This window comes from Somniosus microcephalus, chromosome 34 (assembly GCF_052327205.1).
Source record: "Somniosus microcephalus isolate GS21.2 chromosome 34, FLI_Smic_1.0, whole genome shotgun sequence".
Lineage (NCBI taxonomy): Eukaryota > Metazoa > Chordata > Chondrichthyes > Squaliformes > Somniosidae > Somniosus > Somniosus microcephalus.
In genome coordinates, this window is record NC_141020.1 from 19,220,838 (window position 1) to 19,246,099 (window position 25,262).

At 43.7% G+C, this 25,262-nt stretch overlaps 1 protein-coding gene across 11 annotated transcripts in view; it reads right to left on the reverse strand.

Moving 5' to 3' along the window:
- The window catches only part of LOC147096861 (ryanodine receptor 1-like), a 461,451-nt gene that overhangs the window by 55,279 nt on the left and 380,910 nt on the right, over nucleotides 1-25,262 (reverse strand). For 5 of the 11 annotated variants that reach the window (XM_085973559.1, XM_085973560.1, XM_085973558.1 and 2 more), the window contains 4 exons: nucleotides 17,974-18,062; nucleotides 16,012-16,140; nucleotides 13,915-14,019; nucleotides 4,126-4,207 (listed from right to left, as the gene is read on the reverse strand). In XM_085973559.1, the coding sequence (XP_085829685.1) occupies nucleotides 4,126-4,207; nucleotides 13,915-14,019; nucleotides 16,012-16,140; nucleotides 17,974-18,062 (405 nt within the window). Of the gene's footprint in view, nucleotides 1-4,125; nucleotides 4,208-8,491; nucleotides 8,522-11,970; nucleotides 12,001-13,914; nucleotides 14,020-16,011; nucleotides 16,141-17,973; nucleotides 18,063-25,262 lie in introns of all 11 variants that reach the window. The other 6 variants (XM_085973551.1, XM_085973555.1, XM_085973552.1 and 3 more) reach the window with 2 other exon arrangements.

A 25,262-nucleotide genomic window follows, 5' to 3' on the forward strand; every position in this document is an offset into this window, starting at 1 on the left:
AATGCAGGGATACTGGCTAAAATCATTTGGGATATCTTTTTTAAACAAAATCACTGCTCCTGCACAAGCCCTCTGCTTGAAAGGGTATCATGCTTCCTCAAGCAGTCCCTGAACAGCAGCCAAAGTAAGATGGGGGAAGCCTGTTGCACAGTGCGGTGGTCATTTTTTCGGCCACCCGCTGTTTGCAAATGTTTGTGGAAGTAAGACACAAAGTTGCGAGATTCAAAAATGAATTGAGGCATTAAAGGGGAAAAATTGGGTTCCTTTGTGCCTCCTGTTAGGGGCGCAAAGCACCTAGCGCACGTGTGCTGCTAACGCAACCTGCAAAATTCAGCGGGAGGTTAACGGCGGCGGTAGCGCCTCGCGACGCAGCGCCTCTGGCGCTGACATCATCGCCGTGCATAGCACTCCGGCCACAAACTTCGTTCGCGCCCCCGACCTACCGCCGGACGATATGTCCAACAGGGTCAGGGTGGCTTTCTGCGGCCGCACTAATTAAAGGGCAGGTGCCAGGCGGCCATTTTTTTTGGGCCACCTGCCAGCACCTGCCCCCTTTCCGTTCCCTCATGCAGGGTGCCGGCCGTGATCGGGCAAGCCCAGCACTCCTCGAGTGCCAGGCTGTTTTGCCGACACCCCGCTCCCTGGTGGTCCAGCAGGGCCCTGGTGCGCACTGCACTTTAATCAGGGGAGGGAGGCCTGTAATACCGCGGCGTTACGTGCCAACATGCGTGGCTATGCTGTACGTAGCGCCGCGATATTGAACGGTAGCGCCCCAGGAAGGAGGGGGAGTGCTTCCAGTAGCGTCTCGCCTCCTGCTTGGGGCGCTACCACACAATTTATGACACGGGGGTGCTAACTTTTTCGGCGAAGCTAGCACCCCAAAGGGGGCGCGACCCAATTTTTCCCCATAATTGTTAAAGATAGCAATCAGTGAGACAATTGGAAAGGAAAGATATTGAAGGGTGAAATCTGTTATTTGTTATGTGGACAATGTGTTTGCAAGGGGAATGGACAAACAAATGAACACACACTCTTACTCATGAAGTGTATGTTTTGACTGCATTACTGATTTGCTATCCATAGTTTACATGGCAATAATAGCAACAACAGGGACAAAGCAAGCCTCTTAGGAATAAATGGGAAAGGCAATAATGTACAATTATTGGAAGGGGTACACAGTTGATCCCAGAACTTAATGGAATGGTGATTGAGGAAAGATCATCTTCCTTGGGTCTTTTCTCTCTTGAAAAGAGAAGACTAAGAGGGGATATGATAGAAGTGTTTAAAATGATAAAAGGTCTGGACAAATTAAATCCAAGACAGCTTTTCTGCTGTGAACAGAATTTAAACACAAGGGTCTCGATTTTCATGGGGGAGGCGGGAAGGCTGCATGGGAACTTGGTAGTGGGCAACCTTAGCGGCAGGGCCTCATTTAAATAAATCTATAGTCCCACCCGACAACCGGACAGACTGGCCACATGGTTGATGGGCGGGACTGTGCATATAGCGGCAGGAGGCCACTGTCAGGGACGCGTGTGAATGGTCCCCGGCAGTCAGTGGGAGGTGGAAGGCTCTGGGCAGGAATCGGGAGAGGTGGAAGGCTCTGGGAAGGGATTGGGATAGGGATGAAGACTCTGGCCACCATCGGGGTGGGGGTGGGTGAAGGATCTGTCAAAGATCGGGGGGGGGGGGGTAGACGGCACATGGCAAAAGTCCAAGGCTTCCTTGTGAGGCCCGGAGGAGCACTGACCTACAAGGAAACCTGAACTTTAAAACTTACTTTCTGGGCCTCTTCTGGCCCAGGATCCGGCTCCCGACAGGTTTGCCTGATGGGGCAAGCTTACACTGCTTCCCCGCTCAGGCCTCAGGCTGACATTGCAGATCAGGTCCTGATGACATCATCAGACCTCATTTGCATACTTAAGTATGATCCCATTTCCTTCCTGTGGGTGTCCTGCTCGTCTGCTCAAGAATGATGTCGGGACATGGCGGGAAGACAGTAGGATCGGAGGGTGGGTGTGATTTGTGGCCAATTAAGGGAAAGCCAGTGACAGATGATGTCAGCGTATGACGCTTCATTGGTCGAACATTTTTTGACAAATGAATTGTCAGCGTTTAACAGCTTTGAGAAGCTGTCAAACACTGACAATCTCTGTTCCAAGGTGAGCCCTTGCACAAAGGCTCACAAAACCTCTCTCCTCAGCAGAAATCAGACGGCTGCTGAATCTGAGAATGCAGCAACCATTCTGTCATCTCTGCCATTGAGATGAGGCACCTCCGGATCCTCAATGGTTGAAGCCTGCAGGAAGAAGCAAAGGTAAGGAAACTTTTTCCAAAATTTAACTTCTCATACTTACCTGTCCACACTTGCACCCATCACTCACCTCTACATCTGACATATCGACCCCTCTCACCCCCGCAGACCCACTACTCACCTTGCTGACTCTGGCGAGGTTCGCAGCCGTCAGGAAGCCCACACTTGCAGGTGTAAAATGGGTAAAAGCCTCAAAACTCTCTGTTAACAGGCAGTTAAAATGGCTCTAATCCCCTTCCCACCTCGAGGAGACGGGTCCCTGTGCGACTCGGGGACCCACCTCCTGGGAAGGTGGCACGGAGGCGGGTTGGGAGCGGGGTTGGTACCCGCTTCCAGTTTCTGTCATTTTCCCGGCAGTCCCGCCTCGAAAGGGCTGGGAAAATCCAGCCCAAAGAGTCTGCAAAGGGTATCGATAGACTGAGTGAATGGGCAGTAAGGTGGCAGATGGAGTATAATGTAGGGAAATGTGAGGTTATTCACTTTGGTAGGAAGAATAGAAAAACAGAATATTTTTTAAATGGTGAAAAACTTTCAAACGTTGGTGTTCAGAGAGATTTGGGTGTCCTCGTGCAAGAAACACAGAAAGCTAGCATGCAGGTACAGCAAGCAATAAGGAAAGCAAATGGCATGTTGGCCTTTATTGCAAGGGGGTTGGAGTATAAGAGTGAGGAAGTTTTGCTACAATTGTACAGGGCCTTGGTGAGACCACACCTGGAGTACTGGGCACAGTTTGTGTCTCCTTATCTAAGGAAGGATATACTTGCCTTGGAGGCTAGATTGATTCCCGGGATGAGAGGGCTGTCCTATGATGAGAGATTGTGTAGAATGGGCCGATACTCTCTGGAGTTTAGAAGAATGAGGTGTGATCTCATGAAAACATACAAGATTCTGAAGAGGATTGACAGGGTAGATGTTGAGAGGTTGTTTCCCCTGGCTGGAGTGTCTAGAACTAGGGGGCATAGTCTCAGGATAAGGGGTCAGCCATTTAAGACTGAGATGAGGAGGCATTTCTTCACTCAGAGGGTTGTGAATCTTTGGAATTCCCTGCCCCAGAGGGCTGTGGATGTTGAATCGTTGAGTATATTCAAGGCTGAGATAGATTGATTTTTGGACTCTAGGGGAATCAAGGGATAGGGGGATTGGGCGGGAAAGTGGAGTTGAGGTCAATGATCAGCCATGATCTTACTGAATGGCGGAGCAGGCTCGAGGAGCCGTATGGCCGACTCCTGCTCTCATTTCTTATGTCCTTATGATGTCAAGCTAACTGGTCTGTAGTTCCCCGTTTTATCTCTCCCATCTCTCATAAATACTGGGGTTACATTTGCTACCTTCCAATCCGTGGGAACCGTTCTAGAATCTATGGAATTTTGGAAAATGACAACCAATGCATCCACTATCTCTATCGCCAACTCTTTCAAGAAGGAACTAGACAGGTTCTGGTCAACAAATGGGGTTCAGGGTTATTAGAAATGCACCAAGGGGAATACTGGGGAATAGGTGGGCTAGATAGTCTTCTCCTTGCTGAAATGATATTACATGGCATCAGCTGCAGTCAATGTCTTAATGACTTGCTATGTAAAGGTGATCAGAACAATATTCCCAAGTCTCTTTTTCGTCTTGGTGGTCACTGGTGGTACAACTTGTCCTGCATATTATACACAAGGTCTGGTTATGGAAGGAGTGGTTAGTTCACGATAGACACGACAAGCAAGTGCTTGTTGGTCTAAGTGGACTTTAGTTTGTTCTACGATTTCTGATAATCTGAACATCCTTTCCCCATTTCAACCCATTGAATGTACCACTGTATTTACCTTCCAGTAAAGAGAGAAGCATCACCACCATGTCCTTCTGCAAGTCTAGGAGCTCCTTCAGCAATTCAATCTGGCTAGAATCCTGTCAATTAATGTAAAACTGTTAAGAAAGGACTTCAATGCTAGTGTCATCTTACCACCAGATAAAATGAAAGATTATGAACATTCCATCTGAATGAGAAAAGAAAAGTATTACTCAGTTACGTTTTACGGCACTAATGAGAACTGGATGGGATGATGAAGCAGCTCTATTAAAATAACTTTCCTGGGTAGTGAATCTGTTAAACTGGTTGGGAGGTAGTAAGTACTTCCTTTCACTGGACTAAGCATTCAAAATAATTAAAACACACAAAACAGACATAGAAAAACTGTGACTGAGGCCTGAGCAACATTTCAGACAGTGACTCAATGATGGTTTACCTCTTGGTAAGAATTCTAGTGACACACTAACAAAAATGTTTGGAAACAATATGGTGGGGGTTAATGTCCTCTTAGTGAACAGAGAGTTAATTTTAGTTCCTTTTTAAAAAAAAGTACACTCACGGGAACACACAATTCTACTCAGTGCACTGTGCAAAATTGGATAGGCATCAAGCTAACTCACAGCTGAGAAGCTGATCAGAACACACTTGCAATAATACTCTGAAGCACTCACCAATCATCACAATAACAGCTTTAATGTAAAAATAAAGCCATTCTTTGTAGTTTAAAGGGAGGAGAGGGAGATGGAGAGGTTTAAGGTAGGAATTCCAGAAAGCAGGCCTAGGTGGTTGACGGCATGGTGGGGTGAGGATGAAAGTGGTCACGGTCAGAGGAACAGAGCTGGGGAGGTGGGGAATTGTAGGGCTGGAAGACGTTGCATAGATTGTGAGGGGTGAAGCTATCAAGAGATTTAAACAAGGATGAGAATTTTAAATTTGAGCTTTAGGGGACTGAGAGCCAATGTAGATTAGCAAGGACAGAGGCGAGGGATGAGCAGGACTTAGGAGGAGCTCAAATTTACAGAAAGTGAAAGATCAGCCAGTAGAGCACTGAAATAATCGAGCCTAGAGGTGATAAAGGCATTTAAATAATGCTCAGCATGCCAGTCCAGCTGTACCGTGCTAATAGAGTGGTCAAGTAGAGGCTAGTTCACTGAAGAGACCCATCAGATTATTGTCACAGCACGAAGAAATTGCAGTATGTTCTCTATCAGTCAAGACGATCAACTGATTAATAAGAGGTTTCACTATCTGCAGGATGCCATTGCCTGGAGGATGCACTGGGAGCGTGGATGCAAAATTGCTCCCGGTGTGTCAATCCTGCCACAATTGGTATCCGATTTGAAGATAAGGGTCATGATAAGCAGTGAAGATGATCGTCAATTACCTTACACTGCATACTGCTCTTCCCTTTGCAGAAAAAGGGGCCGTCAACAGGCACCAATGTATGGGCTACTAGTGAGACTCGGCAAGTAAAAACCTTACCCACCATGAGAAAACCTCATGCAGATCACGAGCTGGGGGGTCAAAGAGGTTCTGGAGCATGCACAAGTTGGTGAAGATGGCAATGTTTTTGGCCACAAAGATTTTAATCTTCATCAGCTTGAAAGCTGTATTTGTGCTCCACTGCAAGACATAACGTACTGTCACTGCAGCGTCAATATACAAGACCATGCCCATGTATTCATCACGTGACATATTTTTCCCCTCACAGAAAGGCCACAAACCCAGGAGGAGGAATCTGGCACTGCAAGGCTGCAATGCTCATCTCAGCATTCTGCCTCATCCACAGAATGCGAATGACATAATAAAACTCACTACGCACTTGGTTCGAGTATAAAGCAAGGCTTTAATCAACTTGTTTCAAAACATGGAGGTCTAGTTATCTTTCACTAGTTCCTGTTTACAAAATGTCCTGGGATAGCTGGGCCCACGCCCGAGTATTTATACTCCTTGGACAGCGCCACCAGCTGGCCGTCCAGTGTTCTTTCATGAGTCTTTCTTCATGGATCATAAGATTCATAACAGCGAGTAGACACTGGTCCAGGCCGTGGCATTTTGGAGGTTCTGACTGAGCTTAAGCAGGGAACACAAGTTAACTCACTGATCATGGATAGGGCAGAGGTGATGACTAAAGAAGGGCTTGCTGCTGCTCAGTGAAGGTTCAGCATGGTCCGAGGTCTTCCTATATTGCCTTATGATTCTCACTTGATATGAAGTATCCATTTTACTGGTAACCCTAAGCATCAACTGGTGAAGAAGTCACTTGCCTCATTCAACACCAATAATGTAAGCTGGTTTGGATAGTGGCAAATCAATCAGACAGTTGATTGTTAATCATGAAAAGAGGATTCAGAGATCCTATAATCTTATCTGTGGCCGCTGGCAAGCCTCAACCTCCAAAAGTACATTCATAGAGAAGCACAGACATTGGTGGGTGGCTCTCAATTTGTCACCAGCCCCTTGGGCACATATGTTTCTGGGCAAGTGACGGGAGAAGCACACCTACACACATAGACCCCCACAGCTGGTACGAAACAGGCTATTCCTGGCACATAGGTAAACTTACTGGGTCTGTATCACAGAGGTAGACAGCCAGCAGAATCCTGAGCAGTTCCTCAGGAGATCTCTTAGAAAGACTCCCACACCTACTTCTTTCAATAAGACATTACTTACAAGTAGTACACAATGAAGAATGTGCATTAGTACACATAGCGTAAGGGGACATCAAAGTAGCACATTTAAAAACATGGATTGCCTGATCCCCCTTGAGGAGGGCGACGGCTCAGTTTCCTGAATTGGCTACATATCTGTTTGGTTTTGCCTCTCCCAGGAAAGAAAGGAAGAACTTGCATTTATACAGCACCTTTCACGACCAGAAAGTGATTTACAGCCAATTAAGTACTTTTGAAGGGTAGTCACTGTTGCAATGTAAGAAGTAGGGGAGGGGGAAAGGAAGGGGTGTGGACTATGGGCATGAGCCCACTAAGAGCTATGGCAAGAACGTGTGGGCCTGATACCACTTTTTCGGAGTGCATAACATACATAGGTATAATTTTCTTCTTACAGTGGCTGACAGACACAATGGGCTGCCCATATTTTTCCTCGCCCAGGCATTTTGCAGACTTCAGGCCCAGGCTCTGACTGGGTCTTGTGCTTAAAAAGAAATGAGAAAGTCAGAGTGCAGGCCTTCTGGCTGCTGCTAGAGATCTGCATCCTGAAAGCTCCATGTGCTAGAAGTTGTCCTGGGGCACGATGGGGGAAGAAGTAAAAATGTTACTTTGCTCCCAAGTCTTCAGGCTTCCCCCTCGGCTCTCGTGGGCAATCCCATGCCAAAGTTGCTCACTGAGCAGATTCCCAAGAAAATGAGGCAGCAGGCTGGAAACACCCCTCCTACTTCATTAAAATACTGTAGCTGCAATGAAGCCGCACCTACTAGATTGTGCATTGTGGGGAACCCCAGGAGTCTTGAAATAACAGGACACCCTCTCTTTTTCATCTGTCATGTCATCTGCAGGGTAAAGGATTATCTTCCCTATATACGCCTACATAAATAAATGCAAATGCTCAACACTATACATACTGCAGTCATTTTTAATTAGTTGTGAGCAGGTAACCTATCTTTCAGGACCAATTCTGCATTCTATTTTCTCCCTCAAACATTGAGGGACCACCTTTGATTCTGTCAGCAAATATGCATCAAAAGCATTTGCTAGGATGCGAGATTTCGCTTGCATCATTCTTTTGCCAGAGGTCACGTACCATCAGTACGTTCAGGAACAGTGACCCTTTCTGTTGAAAGGTATTTAAAGACATTTTAGTGGAAAAATGAGTGCCATCAATGGCACCGTGAGCTCAGAGAATACCACACAACTCAAAAAACGTAGTCTGTCTCTCCAGCTGGTGTTCCATGCAGGTGCTCAACTTTCTGTATGCTATCATGTGGTGAAAAAAGGACATTAATCTATAATTCAGCAGTGAACGGCACACTGATTGATCCTACTGAAGTCTGGTGACTGAAGTCTATTGCTGGTGCCTGGAAGCACTCAAAGCAGCCTTTACTGGAGACAGGGGCAGGCTAGAAGGACAGGTAGTTGAGGAAGCATCGCCTAGCACCTATTCTGATTGGTGGGAGATGTAGCTATCTGGGGTAGTGGTTTTGCTAGTCAGTGCCTTGATCACATACAGAAAAACAATTCAAATTCCACTCAAATATTAAAGCACTACTTTAACGTGATGAATCTTCAGACAATGGTTTTCCTGCTACTTAAAATGCCCCTGAAACTAAACTGTTAAATTAAAACGGTCATTCAAAAATGGATCCTGGGAAGTTGGGTTTTGATGCAATAAGAAATGTAATTTAAAAGCTGATGTTTAAAACTTACCTCATGCCGAGCTTTAATCCAAAAATGTTCCTTTTTTTTGCATGATGACAAATAATAAATATTATACATTAAAATAACATCATACCTGAGGTTATATGATTGATTACCTTTCCTTTTACAGCATTCATGGTGAAATGATATGGCCTATTCCCTTTTTATAGGTCAGCCTGACTTTCCAAAAATGATACATGGAGATTTTATTGATAAAACAAAGCATACATATCTTTCAAAGGGATATTGTGACTGATGTGAAGGCCCTTGTAAACTATTTTTGAAAGTTTTATGATGACCTCAGCACAATATTGAATGTGGGCTTGAAACTGTAAAAAAATACTGAATATAAATCTTATTACAAGGAATTACACATTACTTTCACCTTTCCTGGGGAATCGTTTGAAGTATTACTATCTTTATTAAATTGTAATATGATAGAACAGTGCACCCTCAATCCAGTCTATTCCAGTTTACTTGTTCTCCTCAGGTCAGGTAAAGTGACTGAAATGAGAACCTTAACACAACACACTGCCAGGAAGCAACAATGTTGGGGGAGCTATTTCAATAGTCGTCCATCTAAATAAAAAAGCAATGGGCCGAGTGAAGTGGAGAGATCTCCACTATTGATTTTATTCCAAAGGTAATAGGCATCCACTGTGCAATATCTATAATTTCATTTGGTAAATTATTAGTGATTAAAATTGAAAATTTGTTTTGTATGACAAACAAACAAACAACGTCTAAAGCTCACTGCGCTTCTAGAACAATGCATCACCAGGAAGATCTCTGGGCGTCTTGCCATGTAGAAGATGGTATGAGTACTGCAGAGGAGAACTGTTTTTTAATGGCACAATGGCAAATAATTAGGACTTGAGCCTATCTGTAAACCATCTTATCCAGATGACAATCGCTTTTTATTGTTAAATATTAACAACATAATTAGGTGACCAACAATCAATTACAGTTAATATTGTGTATGGTGATCATGCAGACTTATTAAGTGTGTGTTGTTAGTCGGGCTAATTTTCAATACTTTTATAACTTAGGGCACTAATGGGGTGGTAGAGGTTGCAGAAGGCAGTTCCACTGGATTCGGGCCCTGCTCTATCTTCCAGTTGGACGTGGGGAAGTGTGTCTGAAGCACCCTTCGTAAGCAGCTGGGAACTTCATTTGTGAGGAGGTGGGGAAGGGAGTCATGCCATTTTCCAGCCCCTGAGCGTGCTGATTAGGAAATCTCTAGCACGCTTAGGAAAACCTGATGGGGAGAACGGTAATGGGAGTGAAGAGCATCAGCTAAAACTGTCGCACTACATCAGGCTATCCAATCAATGGTAATTTGTAAGACATGTAGGAAGGAATCACCAGAACTTTACAGAATGTCGTCACTATAATCTTGCCTGTGAATCGTAATTGAGATATTTTTATTTCTATTAATTAAGAAAAACTGGTCTGCTGAGAAATCAGGCAAGTCTCACATTGTCTTTTAAAGTGTAAAGATTCTAAATTTGCCTCAGTTAACCACTGTATTCAAAAACAGTTCTTGGAGATCAGCCAGCTTTTGGAACACAGTGAAAGGATTCAAGGATGCAAAATATGTTGTCACTTACAGGTGTATGAAACACATCCTGCAGATCAAACTACTGCTGGCACACAAAGCACCAGGCAGCAAAGGCTTTTCAGATTCAACAGGAAATGTTCGAAACGCCGCACAATTATTGTCTGGGAGTGAAAATTATAGACTGATAATTCAGATAAGTGGAAAATAAAACTTGCAACAAATGCAAGAGAATCCCAGGCATTGTTCACCCTCAAAATAAATAGAATGTCTCGCCAGTGACAGGGAATCCCAGGCACTCTCTGATTTGTGAAAAAGGTTGTTACATTTGGAGGCATTTTGATCTAGTGAAAGATCAGCTTTAGCCCAGTCACCACTGGCGAGATATTTGTGTAATCAATTAGGCGTCAAACAAATGTAGGGCGGTGGGTTATAGGCAAACACAACAGTTAGACTGCAGTTTTATAGCATCACACTAGGTTGTTTGTTTGCTTGCCATCACAGTTTGGTCTAAAATTATACCATATAAATCCTGAGTACTTTCAGGACACAATCCCATCTAACAATCATAAGAATATTTGAAAAGAAATATGATTAATATTACAAAAAGCAGATTTAAACTTAAGATCACAATGTGGTAAAATGCCATTAGTATTCTTCCAATATACTAAAAATCCTGACATTAATTTCTTGTTCTGAAATGATAGATACACTAAAGGTTAATGCAGAGATTTACAATGGATTTTACAGAAGCAAAATTATAGAATAGAGCAAATGAAAGATACACAATAATATAAATAATCATTCCTTTTGTATGTTAGAGACCAAAGCAATTGTGCAGTTAACATATCAGCCTGACAGCCTAGGAGTAATAGTGCTGGCTCCATAACAAGATGGCTGCGAGTTTTAGTTCCAGGGTTGCCAGAGACACATATCTGTTTACAATAATGGTGATGAAGGGCAAAAATCGCAACATCACAAATGTTTCCCCTGATGGCTGATCATGGAGCAGCATCAACAGTGCTGGTGGCCGAGACTGTTTTACACTCCTAGCAGAAGGTGATAAAGGAAATGTGTAGCAAGTGGGTGCTGAGCGAAATTAGGTACAACATAAATGGTCTGATAAACTGCAATAGTTCATTACCACATATGAGCCATTTATTAGATGAATGAAACTTTCGGAGAACAGAAAGTACACCATTCCTGCATCCATTTCATATTTGTTTACATAAAGCAAACTGCCAAAGGGATGTTTGGATGCCAAAAATTAAATTTCACTCATCATTAAAATCATGTTACATGTAAAGACAAAGAACATTTTAAATAAAAGGTCAAATTATTGCTTTCTCGGCCATTAGTTGAGCATTTAATCTGTTCTTGCGATATGTTTGGTAACATTTGAAGCCAGATAATGCGAAATTGCCTTCGAGATAGTTGTGAATTTGTTTTTGTGCATTATTGTCTTGGGCAGGCAGTTCCTTCAGTCGTTCCCCATTGTTTTCAGTGAAGCAACTATAGGATGTGTGGGGCAGCTCCCCATTAGTGGAGTCACAGAGTGGTCTCGCAGTAAGATAACCCGACTTGGCAGGTCTCCACTCAGGTTTAAAAAAAAACTTTTAAAAATCATTCTAATACAGTACACTGGTAAAAGCAAAGCCTTGTTCTTGAAATGGATGCTTAACACGTGAACCTTCCCTCCCTTGTGTTTTGTGAATGGACATTGAGGAAACTTAAATCCACTTTTAATAAACTGCTTAAATTCAACAGCGACTTGAGCATTTTGATAGAAAGCGAAAGTTAAGCCTGATGTTCCACTGAAACAGGTAATAAAGGAAAACTAGAGGTTGGGGCCCAAATGAAAAATTAAAATGACAGCGTTTATGGCAAACAGTTTGCATGAGATGGCAGCTGCGGTACACAAAATTCTTACGCTATTTCTGGATCCTCGATTATCAGGCATCTGTTAATTCATCGGAATAAAAATGACATTTAGACACTTTCTGTATTAAATTCATTCATCGTCCCTACATTTTTTTCTTTTTAAAGCACAATCTTTTGTCCAAACACAGTATTTCTACAGAAACAAATCCTTCAAACTACAAGTGGACTGCGAATGCTTTTGTAGAGTAGCTCTGGGCACATGGCTATTTCCTCAGAAGTACCTCTGGTAACATTGCTGGCGCAGTATTTCCACAGACATTCTTTGGCAAACAATGATGGCATTCCATACAGCTTCTCGGGACACAACTTTCCCTCAGAAATTATAATTTAAATAGATTAAAACAATGTACAGATGCTAGTAAAACACCAATATTTACACTTTAACAATGCTGTGCTGCATTCTTGGTTCTATGAAAACAGTGACAATAATGGACACTTGCAGATAAAATCTTAATTGATAGACAGTCTGCAAGGCATGGAGTGATATTATTATGGGGAATATACTCGTTGTTCAGCTCCATTGCAATCAATGGAACGGATTTTCTGATGCTGCATATAATGGGCGGCCGATCTGACCTGCTTTGCCCCACCGCCCAGATGAATGTCTAGGCCTTAATTTTTTACTTCACGCATTTCAAGGCTCAAGAATCACCTATTACAGTAAAAATATTATTGCTATTTCAGGAGTAGTCTAATTACTGTATTACTCGATTACTAATAAATATACACCTTCCTAGATAAAAAGTTGCTATTTACTCTTTACTGTTCCTGTCTTCTCTTTTTCTTCCCTATTCTTTCTGCTATATTCTCTATGTTATTCCTTATTTTGTGTTATTTCTTAGTGTGCCTTTAGCATTTACTCACTTGTTTTTCTCCACCTTCCCTGGCCAGTCATGCAGTTTGGCGCTGCGACCAACCATCATTTAAAATCTGCAACTCATTCGCTGAAAAATGGCTCCAAAGGCCACTTTGTCCAGCCAATTTCAAGACAGGACATTGCAGTTTTGCCTTACTGTCCATTAGATTAACACTCGATGACATTACCACTTTTCTGGAGGGGTAGTTGGTTCCACACACAAGATACAATGCCTTTCTTAACTAAAGGTGTAACGTAACTGAAGCTTAAAATTGAAGCTTATTCCAATATTAACAGGGCTTGAAAGATTGAAAACAGATTTATAAATACATTATTTGCTCAAAATTGGCGAATGTTATAATGGGTCTTAATTGTTGACATATTCTCTTTTAATCTTTTCAGTGATTTCATAGTCTATGGCTTAGCGTTCACTCAACAGCCTCATTAGAATTTGCTGTCAGAAGCAGCGCACAATGCTAATACAGCTAAGCTAGCTACAACAACTGCAGTGTTAGATCAATATAGGCTAACCAGCCATTGGCTATGATATCACAGGGCTCTTTACAGTGCCAATTGTGGGGGGCTGAAGCGGTTTCTTTTATACATGACCAAAAAGCCAATTAGTAAAATAAACACAAGAAAGGTTTTGATAATACTGTGAGGACCAGCTTCTGGCAAAATGGTCTTGATGAATAGGCAGAGCCATGATGACCAAAACCTTACCGAAATTGTTTCTTTAAATTTTTCAATTATGTTAGTGCATTTATTTTGGTTGCATACTTGAATTAAGAAAGGAATCATGAATACCCAATTCAGATCAGAGAAATTGTTGAAACTGACTTGACCTAGGATTCTAAACTACCATTACAGAAGAGACCTTCACCTCGACCATCTGGACTGGCGCTGAACCGAGGTCCGGAAGGTGAAAAGACTGTGCTCTAATACACTGCACTACTCCATCTTCTTGTACAGTGTAATGGGCAATATTACAGAAAATCAGAATAACGTTCAGATAAATGGTTTGGAAAAGGGTGACTGACATTCTGCATTCATTTGCTATTGGAATAACCTACTTACCTGAGCAAGCTTCATCATCATGTGTGCAAAGATATGGAGAAAGCCAACAACTGCATCCCACAGTCTGCTGTGAGCAAGGCTCTGCTGGTTACCAGTGCATGGACCCTGCAACACAGTTTGGTACACCGTAATTCACATCAAATCCATACAGACGCACTCTAGCTCTCAGTCTGCCAAGGTACTTCAGTAATGTATTTATCAAACTGTAAGACCTTATTTGTTTAAAATATTTTTAAATGAGACATGGGTTATTTATGGACAGCTAGCAACAACTTGCAAAAGGCACGATGTAAGTCTGAAATAATTAAAAGTTATGAGGAAATAATGGATTGTTTGTATTAAAAAAATGCAGTGGATAATTGTGTATATGAATTGTGAAACGGTGTTTGATAAGGTACCACATCGGAAATAACAACAGAAAATGCTGGAAAAACTCAGCAGGTCAGGCAACATCCGTGGACAGAAATTTGAGTTGACGTTTCGGGTCGAACCCTTCTTCAAAACTGAAGAAGGGTTTCGACCCGAAACATCAACTCAAATTTCTGTCCACGGATGTTGCCTGACCTGCTGAGTTTTTCCAGCATTTTCTGTTGTTATTTCGGATTTCCAACATCCGCAGTATTTTGCTATCGTACCACATCGGAGGCTTGTTGTTAAAATTAAAGCACTTTATTGAGGGGAATATTGCAGAATGGCTGGGAAGTTGTCTAAAGGATTGAAAACAAAGTGTAGTGGTTAATGAGTATTTTCCAGACTGGAAGGATGTAAAGAGTGGTGTCTCTTAAGAGTCAGTGTCAAGACCATTGCCAAGTGATCTGGACGTAGGTATAGGGGCAAAATATCCAAAGTCGCAGATAGCACAAAGTAATTAGTAGGCTGGGCAGGTAGATGCCAAATCAAATTTAATGTGAGAATTAGGAGGCCATACAATTTGGGATCAAGAATAAGGAGTGGAAATATACTACAAGGCAAATCTTTAAAAGGAGTAGAAAATCAGGTCATTTAAGAATTTAGATACACAAATCTTTAAAAGTGGAAAGACAAGTTGATAAAGCTGTAAATAATTGCAATCCTAGATTTTATCACAACAACAATTTGCATTTATACAGCGCCTTTAACGTGGTGAAACATCTCAAGGCGCTTCACCAGGAGTGTCATCAAACAAAAATTGACACTGAGCCACATAAGAAGATATTAGGACAGATGACAAAAAGCTTGGTCAAAGAGGTAGGTTTTAAGGAGCGTCTTAAAAGAGGAGAGAGAGGTGGAGAGGCTTAGGGAGGGAATTCCAGAGCTTAGGGCCCCGGCAGCTGAAGGCACGTCCACCAATGGCAGAGCGATTAAAATCGGGGATGTGCAAGAGGTCAGAATTGGAGGAGCGCAGTCTCGGAGGGTTGTAGGGCTGGAGGAGGTTACAGAGATAGGGAGGGGCGAGGCCATGGAGCGAATTGAAAACCAGGATGAGAATTTTAAAATGGAGATGTTGCCGGACCGGGAGTGAATGTAGGTCGGACAGCATGGGGTGATGTGCAAACAGGACTTGGTGCGAGTTCGGATACGGGCAGCCGAGTTTTGGATAATGGAGGGTGGAAGATGGGTGGCCCGACAGGAAAGCATCGGAATAGTCAAGTCTAGAGGTAACAAAGGCAGGGATGAGTGTTTCAGCAGCAGATGAGCTGAGGTGGGGGGGTAGTTGGGCAATGCTACGGAGGTGGAAGTAGGTGGTCTTGGTGATGGAGGATATGTGGTAGGAAGCTCATCTCGGGGATCAAATACGACACCAAGGTTGCGAACAGTCTGGGTCAGCCTCAGGCAGCTGCCAGGGAGAGGGGTGGAGTTGGTGGCTATATCAGTAGGAGCATAGAGTACAAAAGCAAAGAGGTAATGTTAAGATAGTGCGTCCAGTTTTGGGCATCTTGCTTTAGAAATCATGTGAAGCCAATGGCAATGATACAGAAGAACTTTACAAGGACGATTGCAGGATGAGAGGCTTTCATTTTGAGGAGAAACTAGAGCAACTGGGGTTTTCCTAGAACAGAGAAGGTTAAAGAAGATTGGATAGAGATTGTAATAAGATGTTGACTGATATTTTATTACCTGAATATATTCAGTAAGACTGTTAAACACTTGTTTAGCTACTGCCATGGCCTTGGAGAAGTTCTTTTTCCCTTGTTCATCAACAACATCTTTCCCAGAGTAGTACCAATAGAAATCACTGATCGATTCCTAGGCCAGACAGAGACAACACGATTAGTAGTGGTCATGAGAATTTCAAACAGCTCATTATTTTACAAATATAAATGATGCTGTCTTTTTTATGAATGGGAGACAGACCTTCCTTAAAGTGAAGGAGTATGTCCGCAACAACGGCAATCTCTTCTATAGATTCAAAATAGAAACTACTGATTCCATGTAGTTCCTTTTTGAGTGTTTTTTTCACATTGTGCACACATGCATAGTTGCAACTATCATAGAAATGTACAGCACAGAAGGAGGCCATTTGGCCCATTGTGTCTGTGCCAGCCAACAAAGAGCTATCCACCTAAATCCCACTTTCCAGCACTTGATCCGTAGCCTTGTAGATTACGGCACTTCAAGAGCATATGCAAGTACTATATTGTAGTCAGACATGTATATTGTACCTGATATATGTGCTGCATTTAGCAGACTTAGAAACATAGAAGATAGGAGCAGGAGTAGGCCATTCGGCCCTTCGATCCTGCTCCGCCATTCAATGAGATCATGGCTGATCATTCAAATTCAGTACCCGGTCCCTGCTTTCTCCCCATACCCCTTGCTTCCTTTAGCCTTAAGAAATATATCCAACTCCTTCTTGAATATATTTAATGTATTGGCCTCTACTGCCTTCTGTGGTAGAGAATTCCACAGGTTCACCACTCTCTGGGTGAAGAAATTCCTCCTCATTTCTGTCCTAAATGGCCTACTGCTTATCCTTAGACTGTGACCCCTGGTTCTGGACTCCCCGACCATCGGGAACATCCTTCCTGCATCTAGTCTGTCCAGTCCTGTCAGAATTTTATAAGTTTCAATGAGATCCCCTCTCATTCTTCTAAACTCCAGCGAGTACAAGCCCAATCGACCCAATCTCTCCTCATACGTCATTCCTGCCATCCCAGGTATCAGCCTGGTGAATCCTCACTGAACTCCCTCCATGGCAAGAACATCCTTCCTCAGATAAGGCGACCAAAACTGCACACAATACTCAAGGTGTGGTCTCACCAAGGCCCTGTACAACTGCAGCAAGACATCCTTGTTCCTGTACTCAAACCCTCTCGCTACGAAGGCCAACATACCATTTGCCTTCTTAACCGCCTGCTGCACCTGCATGCTTACCTTCAGCGACTGGTGCACAAGGACACCCAGGTCTCGTTGCACTTCCCCTTCTCCCAATCTATTGCCATTCAGATAATAATCTGTCTTCCTGTTTTTGCCACCAAAGTGGATAACCTCACATTTATCCACGTTATATTGCATCTGCCATGCTTCTGCCCAATCACCCAACCTGTCCAAATCATCCTGTAGTTTCTCGGCATCCTCCTCACAGCACACACGCCCACCCAGCTTTGTGTCGTCTGCAAATTTGGAGATATTACGTCTAGTTCCCTTGTCTAGATCATTAATATATATTGTGAATAGCTGGGGTCCAAGGACCGATCCCTGCGGCACCCCACTAGTCACTGCCTGCCACTTGGAAAAAGACCCGTTTATTCCAACTCTTTGCTTTCTGTCTGCCAACCAGTTCTCTATCCAAGTCAATACCTTGCCCGCAATCCCATGTGCCTTAACTTTACACGCTAATCTCTTATGCGGGACCTTATCGAAAGCCTTCTGAAAGTCCAAATACACCACATCCACTGGTTCTCCCTTATCTATTTTAGCAGTTACATCCTCAAAAAATTCCAGATTAGTCAAGCACGATTTAACTTTTGTAAATCCATGTTGACTTTGTCCGATCCCTATAACCCAGTTTCCTCATTACAATCTTCAGGCAAATGCAAACAACTGGAACTTCAAAAAAATAAAAAGGAAAGTTAGTACCTGTAGACGAAGCAGGTAGTCGACAGTGCAAATAATGATGTTGATAGTTGTGGTGTTACCCGTTTGAGTTCTCAGGTAATTCTGGAAATCTGAAATTAAAATACATTTTCAGTGTTAGCTTAGCTCTTCCTTAAGAAAAAGAGTCATATTTCTCTTAACTTATTACATTTGTAATGATGCTATGAACTTCACTGCCCTGAAAGTAATATTCAACCCTTTCTAGTCAATGCACCAGAAGAAACACGGACAGAATAAGTTTACATTGCCAGAATTGTTACAAGTACTAACATAAAAAACAGCAAATAGGAATAAAACTGGACAGCCATGTTCTTATTTGTACAGATTCCTCATATATGCTCTTATAAGCATGGGCAAATGGTAAATAATCTACCGGCGCTTGTTCTTTCAGAATTAACTGTATTACTTAATTTAACATTAAAATCTAGGAACCACAGCACCTAAGTGAAAAAAAGTTTGATAAAGAGCGGGACAGGAATAAACCCTAACTGGATTTAATTATTATTCCGACTCACCGCTGTTTCCCTATAGTTTAATAGCACAAGGTAATCTTTGTTATTTATTTGTTTCATGAATCTGTTCGAATTTTTTCACTCTTGCTTACGTATAAATGAACAAAACTGGCTGAAGTAGGCTCGTAATGATTTGGTCAATCCTAATTAATCTGGCGTTCAATAAACTCTGACACAGTTGTTTCCTGGGGCAGACAGAACTCCTACCGAGTGTAGCTCTTGCCAGCATTTGGAGAGAAATGGTCCATGGAGGACTGAAACTTCAGGAGCCGGAAACCAATGCTTTAAGCTCATTGCTTTTCAAATATCCACTGTTTATAACTGCTTGGATTTGAGAAACTCTGCTTTGGTGTAAATTGTTCAACTATTATACTCAGTAAACCTCCAATTCATTAAATATTTGATGCAACTTTAAATGTTGTTGAAAAAACAGCAGCTTAACAGACTATATAAATTAACTATCCTTAGGTTTTGCATCACCTTCTCACCTACTTCTAGCTTAACTTTTCACTAGTTCACTTTTATTTTATGAATCCAGGAGTTGAAACCAATTTTTATTTAATGAGCAGGAATACTTAGACCAGACTTTTTCTGAATTAATTAAATGCTAGCTTTGTGTAATTGTTATTATTTGGGTATGAGTTTCAAAACAATATATTTTCTACATGTATGCTGACTAGGCAACCAAAAAAAAGAATGATGTCAGAATTGACTTCTATGTTCAAGTGAAGACATGATTTTAGTGTTGGACATTTAAGTGCCACACACAGGGACATAAGAAACTGTCAAGGATGAAAAAATGCCATTCTGCCCATTGGGCTTATTCCTTTATTACTCCAACTCACTCAGCCTCGTATCCAACTGGGAATTCAGAAAAAACATCTTTACCCAGAGATGGTGAGAATGTGGAACTCGCTACCACAGGGAGTGGTTGAAGTGAATAGCAGAGATGCATTTAAGGTGGGGCTAGCTAAGCACATGAGGGAGAAGGTTATGCTGACAGATTTAGATGAGGAAAGCCGAGAGGAGGCTCGAGTGGCACATAAACGCCGCATGGACTGGTTGGACCGAATGGCCTGTTTCTGGGCTGTATGTCCTATATAATCCTATGTAACTGCATCTTGAACTCCGCTAATATCTTTGATTCCACCACCTTACCTGATAGATTATTCCAAATGTTTATCCCAAATGTTCCTCGCTCTTAAGCAAAGATTTTTAATTTACTTTCCACTAATTTCAATTTATGTCAAACTGGCCTGACTAACCTTGAAGTAATAATCTGGGTTTATCGCATCCGTATCGTTTAATACTTTATATACAATGAAGTAATATTCTGGGTTCATTCTTTCAATGTCATTTAATACCTTAGCCTTCTCTCTGGGCTGCAGAGCATACATTTCTCTTATTCCTCACCGACTTTACACTTGGGAACATTTTTGTTGCTTTTCTCTGCAACCTGGCCAATCCATGTTTGCAAGTTATTGAATAAGATATTGACTCCATGAGTGAAGGAAACCACATAATTAACAAAGGGTGAGGCTGTGTGCGAGTTACACAAATTAAGTTGTGTTTAGTCCTTACTTTTTACTTGATTGATTAGTTTTCAAGAATGTTAACATTGTTTAAGCATGTTATTTGCTTCACACACATTTGCAGTCCTGGTCCAACCTACCTCTTCCAATGAGATTGATGCATAGATTCCCAGCACATTTTGATAAAATAGAAATCAAATGATAATTTTTTTAAACATACGCTTTAATAAGAAAATTTGCAGGCCTCAAATCTTCAGGTTTTCTGTGCTACCAGAAATTCCCACTGTAACATTTCAGTTACTTACCTTATCTGTTTTAACTACTATTCAAAGTGTTTGTGGCTCCATTTCTAAAGTATGTTAATAAGTTGTCTCACTCCCAAACAAGTGTACCATTCTTGGACGAAGAGGGATGGGTAGCCGACCTCATCTTGAGCCAGATGGAGAGAACCTGTTCTTTGATTTTCCCTCTCTCCCTATGGCCGTGAATTTAATAGCGCTCAGGGGGTGGGCCTGGAGGCGGGTCCGCTGTCAAAATAGCAAAGATTGACAGCGGGTAGGAAACGGGTTGAGAATTATGAAATATTTCTTTAAAAGATATGTTTATCTACCGCCATACATTTTAATCTATTTTTCCAATCTACCTTAGCCAACTCGCCCCTCATACCTATGTAATTGGCTTTATTTAAGTTTAAGACTCTAGTTTCGGACTTAGGCAAGTCACTCTCAAACTTAATGTGAAATTCTATCTTATTATGATCACTCTGCCCCAGAGGATCCTTTACTCTGGGCTGGATTTTGCCAGCCCTGGGGAGGTGAGTTTGGAGGCGGGGCTGCCGGGAAAATGGCCGAATTTGGGGGCGGGTGCCCAACCCGCCGCCGTGCCATCTTGCCAGGAGGTGGGTAGCCATCCCGTGCCGGGTCCCGTCTCCTTGGAGGTGGGAAGGGATTACAGCCTGACGTAAGAAAACTACTAGGCACTTGGTCTAAGCGTTAAACAAAGCTTTAATCAACTGTTTTACAACATGGAGGTCTAGTTGTGTCCTTCACTAGTTCCTGTTAAGAATGTCCTGCGTAAGCTGGGCCCGTGTCAGAGTATTTATACTCTCCCTGGACAGCGCCATCCGCAGGACGCTCAGTATTATTTCATAAGTCTTTCTTTCATGAATGACTGATTCATGTCACAGCCACTTAACTGCCTGTTAAGAGGTAGTTAACAGGCAGATAAGAGGATTATCCCCATTTTGCCCACACAAGTGCGGGCTTCCCGAAGGCTCCGAAACCCGCCAGGGTCACCGAGGCGAGTAGTGGGTCTGCGGGGGTCGGAGGGGTCCAAAAGTGTGCTGCGGAGATGCGTGATGGGTGCCAGTGTGGAGAGGTGAGTATCTGAGGTAAGTGAAAAGTGTTAGAAAAAGTGTATTTACCTTTGTTTCTTCCTGCAGGGTTCAATGTGCGTATGCGGAGAGTCTCGCATCTCCGCGGTAGAGATGACAGATGGCTGCTGCATTCTCCAATGCAGCAACCATCTAAATTCTACAAAAGAGGTTGGATGAGGTCTTGAATTCAAGAACTCATCAAACTACAGAGAATGTCAGTGTTTGACAGCTTCACAGAGCTGTCAAACGATGACAATTCATTTGTCAAAGATTTTTGACAGATGATACGTCATACGTTAACATTTTCTGTAACCGGCCTTCCTTAATTGGCCTGCTGAGCCCGCTGGGCGGGCTTAACAAGGTCAATCAGGAGAATATAGCGTGGGTTGGCCAGAAGCTGATGGAGGCGGGACTGAAACCCGACAAGTGGGAGTCCCGCCTCCAAAAGCTCCCCATTGGCAAAATCTAGCCCTATGAGATTGCTAATTAACCCTGTCTCATTACGCAATACAAGATCTAAAATAACCTGGTTGGTTCCATGACGTATTGTTTCAGGAACTGTCCCGAATGCATTCCATGAACTCGTCGTCCAGGCTACCTTTGCCAATTTGATCTGACCAGTCTATATGAAGATTAAAGCCCTCCACGATTATTGCATTACCTTTGTTACAAGCTCCTACTAGTTCTTGATTAATATTCTGTCCAACGGTACAGTTACTGTTAGGCGACCCATATACTACTCCCAGCAGTGTTTTCTGCCCCATGTTATTCCTTATCTCCACCCAGACTGATTCTACTTCCTGATCTTCCAAGCCGAGATCCTTTCTCTCTACTGTCCTTATGTCATCCTTTATTATCGGGGCTACCCCCCTCCTTTTCCATTCTGCCTGTCTTTTCGAAACGTCAAGTACCCTGGAACATTTAGGGGGCGCTAAACACTACCGCCACGATCTCCTGCGCCCGCAGCTCGTGACGTCATTCAAGTGTGCAACGCCCTGGACCGGATATTGAGTCGCGCCCCCTGCCTTTCCGCCTGCCGCTAGCAACGACAGGTAGAGGGGAACGTTTTGCAGTCGGGAAGGGGATGGGGGAGCACTATTTAAAAGGGGGCCGCTTCCTGCCTTTTCTTGTCAGCAAAATATTTGCTATACGCAGGTTGAGAGGGAGAGAGAGAAGTCTGGAAAGATTTAACACTGTCCTAAGGTTTTGAGGTTCCGAAGTGCCGAGCTCTTTCCCTGGGCCTATCGATTAGTGTATCCAACACAATTGCTTTTGAGGTCTCTCCAGGATTCAAGGCTGCAATGAGCAGGGTGTGGCTAGCCAGAAAGATGGCCCCTCCCCTTTAAGAACTGGAAGGCACCAGTCTGTCTGGCTTCCATGGTAACGGACATCGCCTGAGCTTCGGTAGCGTTCTGAGGTAGCGTCTCGCTCCTCGACGTTAGCGCCTTAAGAGAGGTGTGGGGCGCCTGATTTAGCGCTCAAATCACCTCTAGGGGCGATAGAGGCGAATTTTGCAGTCGGAGGCGATAATTAGCGCCGGGTGCTAAACTTTGCTCCCGGCTGATATTAGCGCCTCAAAATAGGCGATACCGAATTTCTCCCCTTTAGTTCCCAATCTTGGTCACCTTGCAACCACATCTCTGTAATGGCAATTAGACCCAACCCATTTTTCTCTATTTGTGCCACTAGCTCGTCTATCTTGTTATAAATGCTTTGTGCATTCAGATAAAGAGCCTTTAATTAAAAAATTTTACCATTATTCTCTGCTTTGACCTTATTCTCTGCTGCACTGCTACCGTTAAACTCCCTGTCCCTTCCTGTCACACACTGCTTATTTTTACCCAAATCGCTACACTGCTCTATTGCCTTGACCTTTCTCTTTAGTTTTCTAAATTTCCTCTCACCTGACCCCTCCCCACCCCTCCTTTTTGTAGTTTAAAGCCCTATCTACAGCCCTAGTTATTTGATTCGCCAGGACGCTGGTTCCAGCCCAGTTTAAGTGGAGCCTTTCCCAACGGAACAGCTCCCTCTTTCCCCAGTACTGGTGCCAGTGTCCCATGAATCGAAACCCCTTCTTCCCATACCACTCTTTGAGCCACGCATCTAACTCTCTGATCTGTTTGACCCTATGTCAGTTTATGCGTGGTTCAGGTAGTAATCCAGGAGATTATTACCCTTGAGGTTCTGCTTATTAATTTAAACCCTAGCTCCTCAAACTTGCTTAGCAGAACCTCATTCCTAGTTCTACCTATTTTGTTGGTTCCTACATGGACCACGACAACTGGATCCCCCCCTTCCACTCCAAGTTCTTCTCCAGCCGCGAGAAGATATCCTTAACCCCATCATCGGGCAGGCAACACAGCCTTCGGGACGCTCTTTCGCAGCTGCAGAGAACAGTATCTACCCCCCTGACTATACTGTCCCCTACCATATTCCTTCTTTCTCCCCCCACTTGGATGGCCCCCTGTACCACAGTGCCGTGGTCAATTTGCCCATCCTCCCTGAAGTCCTTTTCCTCATCCATACAGGTAGCAAGTACCTCGTACCTGTTGGACAAGGTCAAGGATGGAGTCTCCTCCATCACTACATCCTGGGTCCCCATACCTGCCCGACTCGCAGTCACACCCTCCTGTCCCTGACCACTGCCGAACTCTAAGGGATCTTACCTTCCAGGCCGAGTTCGAGGTGGGACTGCTGGTTTTCGGGTTCCAGTTCCGCCCCCAGCGACGTCTGACGAACAGATGCTATTTTGCCCTAATTGGCCTTGTTAAGCCCACCCTGCAGGCTTGCCGGCCAATTAAAGGAAAGCCGGTGTCAGATGACATCAGTTGATGACGCTTCATCTGCCGGTTTTCTTAAAGGCATATACATCACACTTGTTTGACAGATGATTTGACAGTGTTTGACAGCATTGAGGTGCTGTCAAACACTGACAATCACAGTCCAAAGGTGAGCCCTTTCACCCAGGCTCTCCAATTACTCTCTCCTTAGGATAAAACAGATGGCAGCTGCAGCTGAGATTGCAGAAACCATCTGTCACTTCTCCCGATGAGATGAGGCTACACAAACACTTCACAGCTTGTCACCTGCAGAAACATCTAACAACATTAAAAATTACTTTCACAACATGTCCTTGCCTCTGATACTAACCAGTGTCCAGTTGCATCCTTCACACCACTTCTACAGCTGTCATCCAAACACCAACATAACAACAGACCCACAGCATGCCTCACTTACCCTGGTGGGGTTCCCCGACGTTGGGAAGCCCGCAGCAGCAGTGGAAAAATTGGAAAAAGCCTCTTAACTGCCTGTTAACAGGCAGTTAAGTGGCTATAATTCTCTTCCCGCTGCTAGGAATCGTGTCCCTGCGCAAATCAGGGACCAGACTCCCGGGAAGATTGGTTGGAGGCGGGTTGGGAGCGGGTTTGGGACACGCTCCCATTTTGGGGGATTTTCCCAGCAGTCCTGCCTCCAAACCCGCCTCCTCAGGTCTGGTAAAATCCAGCCCTAAAGTACTATTTAACCTAAAGAGTGTGACTGCTTCCTGGAACCATGGGGGCGATTTTGCCAGCCCTGGGGAGGCGGGTATGGAGGTGGGTCTGCCGGGAAATTGCAGGATCTGGGGGCGGGTACCCATCCCGCCCCCGTGCCATCTTCCCAGGAGGCGGTACCCAACCCGTGCTGGGAGCCGCCTCCTCGAGGTTAACAGGCAGTTTTTTGGATAATCCCTATTTTGAGCCCTAAAGTGTGGGCTTCCTGATGGCTCCGAACCTCGCCAGGGTCAGCGAGGCGAGCCGCGTGTCTGCAGGGGTCGGAGGGGCCGAGATGTCCGGTGTGCAGGTGAGTGATGGG